Source organism: Salarias fasciatus, chromosome 23 (assembly GCF_902148845.1).
Source record: "Salarias fasciatus chromosome 23, fSalaFa1.1, whole genome shotgun sequence".
NCBI lineage: Eukaryota > Metazoa > Chordata > Actinopteri > Blenniiformes > Blenniidae > Salarias > Salarias fasciatus.
The window spans coordinates 13650641-13664275 of NC_043766.1; the positions used below are offsets into that span (position 1 = coordinate 13650641).

A 13635-nucleotide genomic window follows, 5' to 3' on the forward strand; every position below is an offset into this window, starting at 1 on the left:
AGGAGGCGGGAACGGCAGCGAAGTCGGCGCTGGTCTCGTAGGTAGCGGAAGTCGGTGAAACGGCGCCCATAAACACCGCTCGCCGCTTGGATTCCTCGAGCGGGAGAGCGAGGCAGGCAGAGCAGGAAGCCCGCTGGCGCTGATGTTGCCAGCCCAGGCAGGTTAAGCACCGCTCGTGGTGGTCTTGCTCGAGGAGCAGAGTGCCGCAGCCGCGGCAGGTGGAAGGCCCGACGCCGGATGGCGACAGTTGTATATGGTTTGTATATGTCTGGCTTGTATATGGTCTTCTATTGATTCTTGAGTCTTGCGTCTTGAGGAGCTTCTAAGATCAGTCTCGAGGCTGAGAAAGAAGAAGGAAGTTGTGCGCACTCGAGCTGCTTATATTCCCTTGGTTAGGGGCAGGGCAGTGTCCCAGCGCTCGAGCGAGATTGGGGCACAAGCTTTTTTGTTCTCAGTGTCTGGCTGGCGCCAGGGAGAGTGGGAATAGCGAAGCCCGTAGGTGGGCGAAGCACCACACGAAGTAGAACTTCCTTTTCTTCTGCGATTTAACAAGAAGGTCGACACCAGTCTCCAGGCTTCAAACAGCAGTGTGCTCAATGTCCTGGAAAAGATTTGCACAATCTCTGATGCTATCTCGTGAGAATGAAAGATGCTTTATTGTGTATTTGAACATAAATTGACAGCCGAGCCAGTTTCTCTTCTTTTTTCCAGGCTGTATGCTCAGTTAATATTACTCGCACTGATAACTTATTTTACAGTCACACCTGAGAGCAAAATAAATCATATTAAAGTCTTTCAAAATCAAAGAGATATATCTCAAAATGTATAACTATTCCTCATTCCATACACCACAAAGTATATTTCCATCAGTCACAATGTACAACGTAAAATGCAACACAAATGCCTCTTTTTTTAGTTTTACTGCAGGCTTGGGAGGAGGTAGTACAGGCATAAGGCCCTGTGGAAGAGTGCATTTTAATGAAAGCCCCGTTCATCCAGAGTGAGACAAAGAGCGCTCAGACCGATGATTGCTGCACACATATATAGATAGTCATATCATCTGTTTCCCTGAAAGCAGCTTTGGTGTGAATGAAACCAAACTATACACAAGTAATGAAGCAAAGATTTGTCTTAAATCAAATAGGATCTTAAATTGCAGTAATTACAGTTTGTATTCACAAGATCCACTCTGGACTTAAATGAACTCTACTCTCAATCTGATTTCAGTCTGTCTCACTCTGGAGCCCATTAGGAGAGGGCATTTACTGCCTTGGGGCGAAGAGCCAGCTGATGGAGCTGCCGGATAGCTGCATGTCTCGGATCAGCGTCTCGATTGGCGTCTTTCCCACCAGTCGCATGAAGAACAGCTGGGAGATCAGGTTGGCCGGCACAGCACGCAGGGCAGGAAGGCGCAGCAGCAAGCGGCCGAAGCGCTGAGGTTGGTTGGGATATTGCAGAATCTCGTACTCTCTCAGAGCAACCTGCACCTTCTCCTGCAGTGACTCCACATGGGCTGGGTCTGTCAGGCCACATGCATCTGGAAGACAGACAAACAGGGAGCATCATTATCTGAGCAGTTATTTATTTTTTACCTGTGTGTTCACAATTCAAGTATATGGTGTCTTCATAGAATGGTTTCATGTTTTGCTCTAAAAATGGTTTTGAGTATAAAGTTACATAAAACCATCCATCCCTCCCTCCATACTCAATATTTGTTTTCCATTCAGGGTCGCTGGAACAAATCCCAGCTAACACATTATACCCAGCAGACATTGTACTGGTCCATCATCACAGGTCAAACAGAAAGGCAGACATCCACACACAGTTAACAACTCCTGGCAATTTAGGGTCACTAATTAACCCCAGATGAGTATTTTTTTACCGTGGGAAACACACATGCACAGAGAGAACATGCAAACAACACCAATAACAACTACACCACTACTCCTGTAATGAGACAATAAAAAAAATAAAATAAAATAATAATTCAATGTCCTCTGGCCTCGCCCATAAGTTGCTGGGATTGGCTCCAGCACCCCAAGATCCTGAAAAGGATAAGCAGTCTGGAAAAATGAATGAATGACTAATTTAATGTCTGTGTTGTATTACAACCAGACATGTTAATGTTTTTTTTTTTTGTTTGTTTTTTAAGAGCACTTTCACCCAAAAAAGATTGAGTTGAACTTGTGAAGAATGACCAAACTCACCAGGGGAAAACAGTGCAATGGCTTTGAGACAGCTGTACTCAGCCGAGTCCACCTGCAGCCTCTTCAGCTTGTCCACCTGGTCTTGGAAGGCCTTGACCTCGTCCATGAAGGACACCTCACGCTCGGCCGACATTGGGGAAGAGTGAAAGCTGGCAGCAGCCAGCAGAGGAGCCATGTGCAAAGGGAGAGCCAACTGAGCTGCGTTCAGGATGAACAGCTCGCTCCAGCTCAGCCTCAGGAGCGCCACCTGAGGAGGGGAATTATGAAAAAGTCACTTGGAATTTTATGAACTGTTCAGGTATTGTTAAAAGAATATTCATTCATCACGCACAGGCTATGCGCACCTTGAAGCTGAAGTAGCCACAGTTGTGGACATTCCAACATACATAAAGTCTTTGTTTCTTTTCAACAATGAGTACTTTCATCTCTGGTAAAAATCTATCCCTCGAACAACACAAGCAGAGAAGATCACTGAATTCATTCTCTACCTCACTGGAAAAAATGTATTGTTCCAAGTTGTCGGGGAAAGGTAGGGTTTAAGTGAGCAGAGCTTGACACCAAACGTATCTTAAGTGCTGAATGTTATTTTAAGTCACATCAAATATTTGCTTTTTGGAGGATTGTTCCCTTCAGTTAAAGAATCAGTGTAAATGTGTTTATTCTGGAAAACTGAATGTCAACTGTTGAAAGAAAACGATGTAACGATGTATGACGTGGAACCTTGTTCATGGAGTTGGATGTTTTTGAGGATCACAGTAAGTATTTATGAGGTATAACTCTCTTAACTTTGTTGATCAGGGTGATAAAATGGAAGAAATGTTTAAGTAAAAAAAAAGGTGCTTTGATTATGGGTTCAGATACCAAATACACATTACTGGACTAACCTGCTCTGAGACTGGGAGCTCTGGAAAGTATGGGATGTTCCTGGCCCACTCAATGGTGCTGAACAGGAGGCGTGCGGCCAGTTCGCAGATGCTGTCGATGCCCATGACGGAGGCTCCGCTCGCAGATGCCTGCATCTGTGCCTGGCTGTACGGGGCCCCATATCGGTTGTTGGGATATGGCTCCGCCCGCAGGAGCTGAGAGATGAGCTCTGACACAGGCTGACCATTGAAGTAATCCGCCCCAAGGAGACCTGGACCCGGACCTCCAACCCCCCCCGGCAGGGAGTTGGGACTGATACCTGAGTGAGCCGGAGGGACGCGGCCCCGCTGGACAGCTGCAAAGAGACAGACACAACTGAATGATGTTACATTTTCCTCCCAGTGATTTAGCTGACCTGTGCGTACGTGGATTAATCTGCTTTCGTCTGAGTGAGTGTGTGTGGTTGTATGTCTCTCTCTTTGCCCTATGATGGAATGCCCATCAGAGCACATATATGGTCAGCACAGCATAATTTCTGACGGGACCTAATTTAATTCCGTCAGAAAATATTGTCCCCATAACACTTATTTTTACAATCACAGTTTTTTCCTCATGAAAAAAAAAAGAAGATTTACTAATGCTCCTAAGCACGCGCACGCATGCACGCACACACACACACTTCACTTTGTGACATCTCTTTCTCAGTTACTGTCATTGCAGCTGTTTTCAACCAATAGGAAAACACCCAAAATGCCCCTGTATCTACATGATATCTGCCCATTTTGAGACACTTCAGAGACATGACATTTTTTCTGCAGGGCTAAAAGCCATATTTTCAATCTGACTCCAACTCCTCTCCAACATAAAAACAAAGTGGAAAAAATAAACTTTTGTTTACTCAATGGATGCCATGACAAGTTGGGTGTAAAATGTCATAAATAATTCACAGTAAAAGGATGAGATTTGCGTATAGTAATCAATTAGGTATGGTCTAAACATCTGGAACTGCATGTTTTCAGTCTGAACATAAAGTTTATAGGTGTATCACGGCAAGGGCAGGGAGCAGCAACGAGGCTCTAACCAGGAAACCCAGAGCCTGCAAGAGGAAGGAGAAATGCTGTGACGCAGTTGGAAAAAGCACATGAACACAATATTTGTATGGCTGTAGATAAAACTACCTCCCCCCCCCGCCCCCCCCAAAAAAAAGGGGGGTCAACACGCCGTCTCGCCAAGGGCTTCCATCCTGCATGCTTGCTGGGACACACCCGACTGCAATGAATGCTCATTACTGGGCTTTTTACAAGCTTGATGATTTTTAATGGCTCCAGGTATGTTGAAGCATGGAGATATGTGAAACCTGCAGGACGGTGGCTCCCCAGGACCACCGTGTGGCACTCTTGGTACAAACCAGGGGTTTCCAAACTCAGTCTTGAAGGGCTATGTCCTGCAGGTTTCTTGTTTTCTCCCAGTTGCAGCACACCTGATTGCAATGAGGGACTAATTAGTGGGATTTTCTGCAAGCTTGAGTTGTGCTGCACCAGGGAGAGATCTAAAAGAGTCTATTTTTGCCTTTCTGCATCTAATTCTGACACTTGAACTCTGTGCATTCTATTTAGATCATACATGTAAGGCAATAAATTAAACTCGCATACTAACAATTACACAGTCTCCCCTGACAGTCTTCATTTCTAAACTTATCTCCCATGTCACTCTCCTCCACATTCCATGAATTCATGGATTAAAGTTTGGATTTCTATTGACCTGCAATGGACATCAAACTTTGAAAAAAATCCTATTAATTAATTGCATGATATATGTTCAAAATCACTTAAAATATTATGAACTTTGATAGTTAAAATTAAAGCAAGAGTAAGTTTTTGTGGTTTGCATGAACACAGATGTACTTTTTTGATTGAAAATGTGAACTTACACTTCCTCTTCCTGGTCTGCATTGGCATGCTTGTCTCCTTAGACCTCTGTGACTCTCTGAGACCAAATTCAGTCTTCACGTGTGACTGAGATTGGATAATCAGGAAGATCCAATCAATAAGCAGCAGAGCTGACATCATGAATTTAGAGAGTATTTATTGGTTTAGGGCTGTAGCTGAGCCAGAGTAGGGGCAAGGGGGCGGTCGCCCCAGGGCCCACAAGGTCATATGGCCCCGTTTCATGTGATCTGTTCACATTTACTCGTAAATAAATTAATATAATAAAATGTGCAGTGTGTGCGAGAAGGTATACGCATATGATTGTGGGCTCCAATTTGCCAATTCTTACATTACGACTGTCCATGAATGCATCAGAGCTGTAAGCCAGCGCTGATTGGCTGTGCGGCATGAACGAGTTTTTTCTTTTGCACTTGATCTGAACTCTTTGGAGGGAAGTTAAACAGTATGCTAAACACTATGCTAGCCGCTAGCGGTACTACCCAAACCTAACATCGGAGCCACTGGTGAGTCAGTGAAACCTTCAAAAATATCTTAATCAGAATGCTGTGGTCTTAAACACCTGGCTATTTGAATGTGCCTTGTGTTGCTCTCAACTATAAGAGACTACCGAGTCTATTTTTTGTCCTAATATACGCGAATTCCAAAAGATATAGACAGCTGTGTCTATATCTATCTGAATAGATTGTGTAATTTTAGACCAGGTGTGTTCATTTTATATTTAAGCTGTATCAAAGATGGTACAGATTTAGCCAGTGACTTTTTCTCTGAGTTTTCAGCACCATGGACAGCGGACGCTCTGAGATTGACAGCTGTCACTCAGGCTGCAGTTGTGTGTGTCTGCGTGCATATGTGTATTTGTTCTTCAGAACAAGTTTGTGAATTGGTTTGTGACTTTATTCTGCTTTCTGAGGCATTTGGTTTGCTTGGCTCATTAAAATTGAGCATTAGTGTGTTGTTTGATGGTAGGATGAGGTATTGTTTGAATGGTAAAATTACTATCATAAGGGCCCATAGACAATGCTCCGCCCCCTCTGTACTGAGACCCACGCTCCGCCTCTGGTTTAGAGACAGAAGCACCGGTAAGTCATGCCCATTCCAGCGAAAGCAGGGTCTGCAGGGCTTAGCTCAGATGCACACCTCAGGACATCAGGAGGCGCTGTTGCCAGATCATTGATCATTCAAAATATGCTTAGGACTATGCAAGTTAGTAATTTAGTAGATTTAGCAAATGTAGTATTTTTTTTTCTTAATCAATACACTCCTCAACAAACTGTCATGCATTCCTGTCTCTATGTTAAAGGGGATGTATCATGCAAAATTCACTTTTTGTGTGTTTTAACCTTGTTATACAGTTATATACTTATCAAAAACACCCCCAAAGCATTTTTTTCCTTTGTGCCTGTGTGTTTGAGCTTTCCGTGTTTTTCTCCTGCTCAGAGAGGCAGCAACTCCCATACCCATGAAAACAAACGGTCTTTCTGATCTCGAGAAGCAGATCAGACACCCCCCCCCCCAATCGTCACTGCACGTAGCGGAGATTACGGAGATAAACTTTGACCATCGTGTCAAAGCTGCACTAACTAGCCAAAATACCAAGTATTTCAACAATCAAGCAAGTGCAAGGGTCTGTGCTTGGTGAGTTTCTAACAGGAAAACACTTTTTCGCGTGTCTTTGCGTGTAAAGAAGCTGGAGCTAAAGCTGGCCAGCATATTTGTTTTGAAGCGTTGATTGGCTGAAGTACGCTGTCAGTCAAAGTCACAGGGGGAGAGGCGGGATTTTCAGTGAACCAGAGCGTTTTCTCTTCCGGATTTCAGAATTGGCACCAGAAAATGTTTTATTTCACACCAAATGACTTTTCCTTAGTGCCCAAAAATAAACTAGTACCATGTTCATGCCTATACTGGGGTTTGGACTTGCTAAAAAAGCATGATAGAGCCCCTTTAATCTATTTTTACATTTTTTTTAATATGTGATAAGTTGTATTAATCCAGTTCATGTAAAAAGAGTAATGATCCACTGCACATTTTGAAGTTGTTGAGACACATATTTGATTGTTCATGTATTGTATTTTTATGAAGAACATTGTGGTTATTTTGCAAGCCAGATGTGAGCCATTTATTTTGTCAACATTTATATTAATTGATGCCATTTTACAATTTTTGTAACTGAACGCTTCCATAAATTATGTTGTCTGAAAAGTATTGAATTTAGCGAATAATAAAACTGTCTAATTCTTTTAAAAATGCCACCAAGTACCGTGTTTCCTGTTTGCTGCTCCTGGCAGCGTCCAGCAGGGAGAGCAGGAGGGCTTTGCTTCCTCAGGGGAGTCCAGTGTGTGATGCTACTGCCCTCTATCGGCACAACTCTGAAAACACTCTGCAGCACTCAGTCTTCTCTTCACAGTGCTGACCATGTGCACTCCACACGGCACAGCTGTTTTCAGGGCATGCACTTCAATATTTAGCATTATTTACACTCTGCAAAGACCATACTCGTCAACTTTGACATGTTCTTTAAAATTAAAATCTAAATCTTTACCACACAGTTCACGTCACAAAGAACATGTACACTTTTATTTCTTGTAATGCAAAAATAACAAGTGAGCCATTGTTTTTAACATTTTTCAGTTTTGGCATGGTCATAGAAACAAGTCTTTTCATAATCATGTGCATTTGGGCCGTTGTGGAGGTGGGGGGACCAACACTGGGTCTGACATGCCCCTGGCGTGAGGGCGCCACGTGATGAGGAGGGCTGTGCTCTTTAGAAATGGTGGGATGTATGACTGCCATCACAGCGACCCGGGCGGCCCAGGAGCTCAGCGTCGGAGGGCGGTAGGAAACCTCAGACGGCGTGGGCACGTCAGAGGAGAGGAGGGCACGGGCCAGCGGCGTGAGTGTCGCCACGCTCACGCCGCTGGACGTTGGTAAAAGTTGCTGGACGCCAGCGTGTTAGATTCGGCACACGGCGGGGCTGGAGGTGGGGGGCGAGCTGCTGCGAGCCTCGGACCGCCGCCTCCAGGCGTTTGATGATCACCTGTATGTCTGGACCGAAGAGGGAAGAGGTAGAAAGTGGCAATCCCAAAATACCCTTCTGGTCCCGTTCCGTGAGGGAGGAGAGACGGAGCCACAGGTGTCTCGTACCGAGCTGGGCGCTGGCCATGGCACGACCTCCGTTGATGGCGGTGGCACGGCACATCCGCATCAGGACCTCGATGTCCTCCGGCGATAGCTCTGACCGCTCGTGGCAGAGCTTATCGATGGAACCTAGGAGGAAGGTTATATTGTTAGCTAAGGCGAACACCTGATTGCAATTAGCATAACCACGGTCCAGAAAGGAAGCCATGCACCCGTCTCTTTCAGACAGCAGCACGGGCTTTCTCCCAGGCCAGGAGGTGGAGGTGGCTAACAGGCAGAGCCTCACGGTGTCCTTCATCACCGCCGCGAGGTGCTCCACAGGCTCGCGGGGCGCGCTCAGGCGGCTGGCTCTGGAGAACACGGAGAGGGAATCATGCCGTACAGACTTCTCTGAGCCAGAGGAGTCGCGGCCGCTCAGCAGATCCCCGCCAGCTTCGGCTCAGTCTGTGAAGGAGGCGGGAACGGCAGCGAAGTCGGCGCTGGTCTCGTAGGTAGCGGAAGTTGGTGAAACGGCGCCCATAAACACCGCTCGCCGCTTGGATTCCTCGAGCGGGAGAGCGAGGCAGGCAGAGCAGGAAGCCTGCTGGCGCTGATGTTGCCAGCCCAGGCAGGTTAAGCACCGCTCGTGGTGGTCTTGCTCGAGGAGCAGAGTGCCGCAGCCGCGGCAGGTGGAAGGCCCGACGCCGGATGGCGACAGTTGTATATGGTTTGTATATGTCTGGCTTGTATATGGTCTTCTATTGATTCTTGAGTCTTGCGTCTTGAGGAGCTTCTAAGATCAGTCTCGAGGCTGAGAAAGAAGAAGGAAGTTGTGCGCACTCGAGCTGCTTATATTCCCTTGGTTAGGGGCAGGGCAGTGTCCCAGCGCTCGAGCGAGATTGGGGCACAAGCTTTTTTGTTCTCAGTGTCTGGCTGGCGCCAGGGAGAGTGGGAATAGCGAAGCCCGTAGGTGGGCGAAGCACCACACGAAGTAGAACTTCCTTTTCTTCTGCGATTTAACAAGAAGGTCGACACCAGTCTCCAGGCTTCAAACAGCAGTGTGCTCAATGTCCTGGAAAAGATTTGCACAATCTCTGATGCTATCTCGTGAGAATGAAAGATGCTTTATTGTGTATTTGAACATAAATTGACAGCCGAGCCAGTTTCTCTTCTTTTTTCCAGGCTGTATGCTCAGTTAATATTACTCGCACTGATAACTTATTTTACAGTCACACCTGAGAGCAAAATAAATCATATTAAAGTCTTTCAAAATCAAAGAGATATATCTCAAAATGTATAACTATTCCTCATTCCATACACCACAAAGTATATTTCCATCAGTCACAATGTACAACGTAAAATGCAACACAAATGCCTCTTTTTTTAGTTTTACTGCAGGCTTGGGAGGAGGTAGTACAGGCATAAGGCCCTGTGGAAGAGTGCATTTTAATGAAAGCCCCGTTCATCCAGAGTGAGACAAAGAGCGCTCAGACCGATGATTGCTGCACACATATATAGATAGTCATATCATCTGTTTCCCTGAAAGCAGCTTTGGTGTGAATGAAACCAAACTATACACAAGTAATGAAGCAAAGATTTGTCTTAAATCAAATAGGATCTTAAATTGCAGTAATTACAGTTTGTATTCACAAGATCCACTCTGGACTTAAATGAACTCTACTCTCAATCTGAATTCAGTCTGTCTCACTCTGGAGCCCATTAGGAGAGGGCATTTACTGCCTTGGGGCGAAGAGCCAGCTGATGAAGCTGCCGGATAGCTGCATGTCTCGGATCAGCGTCTCGATTGGCGTCTTTCCCACCAGTCGCATGAAGAACAGCTGGGAGATCAGGTTGGCCGGCACAGCACGCAGGGCAGGAAGGCGCAGCAGCAAGCGGCCGAAGCGCTGAGGTTGGTTGGGATATTGCAGAATCTCGTACTCTCTCAGAGCAACCTGCACCTTCTCCTGCAGTGACTCCACATGGGCTGGGTCTGTCAGGCCACATGCATCTGGAAGACAGACAAACAGGGAGCATCATTATCTGAGCAGTTATTTATTTTTTACCTGTGTGTTCACAATTCAAGTATATGGTGTCTTCATAGAATGGTTTCATGTTTTGCTCTAAAATGGTTTTAATTAGAGTATAAAGTTACATAAAACCATCCATCCCTCCCTCCATACTCAATATTTGTTTTCCATTCAGGGTCGCTGGAACAAATCCCAGCTAACACATTATACCCAGCAGACATTGTACTGGTCCATCATCACAGGTCAAACAGAAAGGCAGACATCCACACACAGTTAACAACTCCTGGCAATTTAGGGTCACTAATTAACCCCAGATGAGTATTTTTTTACCGTGGGAAACACACATGCACAGAGAGAACATGCAAACAACACCAATAACAACTACACCACTACTCCTGTAATGAGACAATAAAAAAAATAAAATAAAATAATAATTCAATGTCCTCTGGCCTCGCCCATAAGTTGCTGGGATTGGCTCCAGCACCCCAAGATCCTGAAAAGGATAAGCAGTCTGGAAAAATGAATGAATGACTAATTTAATGTCTGTGTTGTATTACAACCAGACATGTTAATGTTTTTTTTTTTTGTTTGTTTTTTAAGAGCACTTTCACCCAAAAAAGATTGAGTTGAACTTGTGAAGAATGACCAAACTCACCAGGGGAAAACAGTGCAATGGCTTTGAGACAGCTGTACTCAGCCGAGTCCACCTGCAGCCTCTTCAGCTTGTCCACCTGGTCTTGGAAGGCCTTGACCTCGTCCATGAAGGACACCTCACGCTCGGCCGACATTGGGGAAGAGTGAAAGCTGGCAGCAGCCAGCAGAGGAGCCATGTGCAAAGGGAGAGCTGACTGAGCTGCGTTCAGGATGAACAGCTCGCTCCAGCTCAGCCTCAGGAGCGCCACCTGCGGAGGAGAATTATGAAAAAGTCACTTGGAATTTTATGAACTGTTCAGGTATTGTTAAAAGAATATTCATTCATCACGCACAGGCTATGCGCACCTTGAAGCTGAAGTAGCCACAGTTGTGGACATTCCAACATACATAAAGTCTTTGTTTCTTTTCAACAATGAGTACTTTCATCTCTGGTAAAAATCTATCCCTCGAACAACACAAGCAGAGAAGATCACTGAATTCATTCTCTACCTCACTGGAAAAAATCTATTATTCCAAGTTGCCGGGGAAAGGTAGGGTTTAAGTGAGCAGAGCTTGACACCAAACGTATCTTAAGTTCTGAATGTTGTTATTTTAAGTCACATTAAATACTTGCTTTTTGGAGGATTGTTCCCTTTAAAGAATCAGTGTAAATGTGTTTATTCTGGAAAACTGAATGTCAACTGTTGAAAGAAAACGATGTAATGTCGTAGTATGACGTGGATCCTTGTTCATGGAGTTGGATGTTTTTGAGGATCACAGTAAGTATTTATGAGGTATAACTCTCTTAACTTTGTTGATCAGGGTGATAAAATGGAAGAAATGTTTAAGTAAAAAAAAAGGTGCTTTGATTATGGGTTCAGATACCAAATACACATTACTGGACTAACCTGCTCTGAGACTGGGAGCTCTGGGAAGTATGGGATGTTCCTGGCCCACTCAATGGTGCTGAACAGGAGGCGTGCGGCCAGTTCGCAGATGCTGTCGATGCCCATGACGGAGGCTCCGCTCGCAGATGCCTGCATCTGTGCCTGGCTGTACGGGGCCCCATATCGGTTGTTGGGATATGGCTCCGCCCGCAGGAGCTGAGAGATGAGCTCTGACACAGGCTGACCATTGAAGTAATCCGCCCCAAGGAGACCTGGACCCGGACCTCCAACCCCCCCCGGCAGGGAGTTGGGACTGATACCTGAGTGAGCCGGAGGGACGCGGCCCCGCTGGACAGCTGCAAAGAGACAGACACAACCGAATGATGTTACATTTTCCTCCCAGTGATTCAGCAGACCTGTGCGTACGTGGATTAATCTGCTTTCGTCTGAGTGAGTGTGTGTGGTTGTCTGTCTCTCTCTTTGCCCTATGATGGAATGCCCATCAGAGCACATATATGGTCAGCACAGCATAATTTCTGACGGGACCTAATTTAATTCCGTCAGAAAATATTGTCCCCATAACACTTATTTTTACAATCACAGTTTTTTCCTCATGAAAAAAAAAGAAGATTTACTAATGCTCCTAAGCACGCGCACGCATGCACGCACACACACAGACTTCACTTTGTGACATCTCTTTCTCAGTTACTGTCATTGCAGCTGATTTCAACCAATAGGAAAACACCCAAAATGTCCCTGTATCTACATGATATCTGCCCATTTTGAGACACTTCAGAGACATGACATTTTTTCTGCAGGGCTAAAAGCCATATTTTCAATCTGACTCCAACTCCTCTCCAACATAAAAACAAAGTGGAAAAAATAAACTTTTGTTTACTCAATGGATGCCATGACAAGTTGGGTGTAAAATTTCATAAATAATTCACAGTAAAAGGATGAGATTTGCGTATAGTAATCAATTAGGTATGGTCTAAACATCTGGAACTGCATGTTTTCAGTCTGAACATAAAGTTTATAGGTGTATCACGGCAAGGGCAGGGAGCAGCAACGAGGCTCTAACCAGGAAACCCAGAGCCTGCAAGAGGAAGGAGAAATGCTGTGACGCAGTTGGAAAAAGCACATGAACACAATATTTGTATGGCTGCAGATAAAACTACTTTCCCCCCCCCAAAAAAAAAAAGGGGGGGTCAACACGCCGTCTCGCCAAGGGCTTCCATCCTACATGCTTCCTGGGACACACCCGACTGCAATGAATGCTCATTACTGGGCTTTTTACAAGCTTGATGATCTTTAATGGCTCCAGGTATGTTGAAGCACGGAGATATGTGAAACCTGCAGGACGGTGGCTCCCCAGGACCACCGTGTGGCACTCTTGGTACAAACCAGGGGTGTCCAAACTCAGTCCTGAAGGGCTACGTCCTGCAGGTTTCTTGTTTTCTCCCAGTTGCAGCACACCTGATTGCAATGAGGGACTAATTAGTGGGATTTTCTGCAAGCTTGAGTTGTGATGCACCAGGGAGAGATCTAAAAGAGTCTATTTTTGCCTTTCTACATCTAATTCTGACACTTGAACTCTGTGCATTCTATTTAGATCATACATGTAAGGCAATAAATTAAACTCACATACTAACAATTACACAGTCTCCCCTGACAGTCTTCATTTCTAAACTTATCTCCCATGTCACTCTCCTCCACATTCCATGAATTCATGGATTAAAGTTTGGATTTCTATTGACCTGCAATGGACATCAAACTTTGAAAAAAATCCTATTAATTAATTGCATGATATATGTTCAAAATCACTTAAAATATTATGAACTTTGATAGTTAAAATTAAAGCAAGAGTAAGTTTGTGTGGTTTGCATGAACACAGATGTACTTCTTTGATTGAAAATGTGAACTTACACTTCCTCTTCCTGGTCTGCATTGGCAT

General features: G+C 45.0%; 2 protein-coding genes across 2 annotated transcripts; both read right to left on the reverse strand.

The window, feature by feature from the left end:
- Positions 1–1262: 1262 nt before the first annotated feature.
- On the reverse strand, positions 1263–8363 carry LOC115382028 (nuclear receptor subfamily 2 group F member 6-like). Its single transcript, XM_030083672.1, has 5 exons — positions 8162–8363; positions 7931–8062; positions 3092–3426; positions 2208–2454; positions 1263–1537 (listed from the first exon to the last, which is right to left on the reverse strand). The coding sequence occupies exons 1-5, from the start codon at positions 8361–8363 to the stop codon at positions 1263–1265; spliced, it is 1191 nt and encodes a 396-aa protein (XP_029939532.1).
- A 1504-nt stretch (positions 8364–9867) lies between these two features.
- On the reverse strand, positions 9868–13635 carry LOC115382029 (nuclear receptor subfamily 2 group F member 6-like). The gene is made up of 4 exons (XM_030083673.1): positions 13608–13635; positions 11703–12037; positions 10817–11063; positions 9868–10142 (listed from the first exon to the last, which is right to left on the reverse strand). Exons 1-4 carry the CDS (start codon positions 13633–13635, stop codon positions 9868–9870), a joined length of 885 nt encoding a protein of 294 aa, XP_029939533.1.

Bases quoted from the DNA above. Each gene is read 5' to 3' on its own strand.
- LOC115382028 (XM_030083672.1), bottom strand. From the start codon at position 8,363: ATGGCTTCCTTTCTGGACCGTGGTTATGCTAATTGCAATCAGGTGTTC. The intron at 8,063-8,161 runs GTACGAGACACC...TCTTCGGTCCAG, and splicing joins CATGGCCAGCGCCCAGCTCG to ACATACAGGTGATCATCAAA. The intron at 3,427-7,930 runs GTGAGCGTGGCG...GTCTCTTTGCAG, and splicing joins TTTTACCAACGTCCAGCGGC to CTGTCCAGCGGGGCCGCGTC.
- LOC115382029 (XM_030083673.1), bottom strand. From the start codon at position 13,635: ATGCCAATGCAGACCAGGAAGAGGAAGT. The intron at 11,064-11,702 runs GTTAGTCCAGTA...TCTCCTCCGCAG, and splicing joins AGCTCCCAGTCTCAGAGCAG to GTGGCGCTCCTGAGGCTGAG. The intron at 10,143-10,816 runs GTGAGTTTGGTC...TCTGTCTTCCAG, and splicing joins CATTGCACTGTTTTCCCCTG to ATGCATGTGGCCTGACAGAC.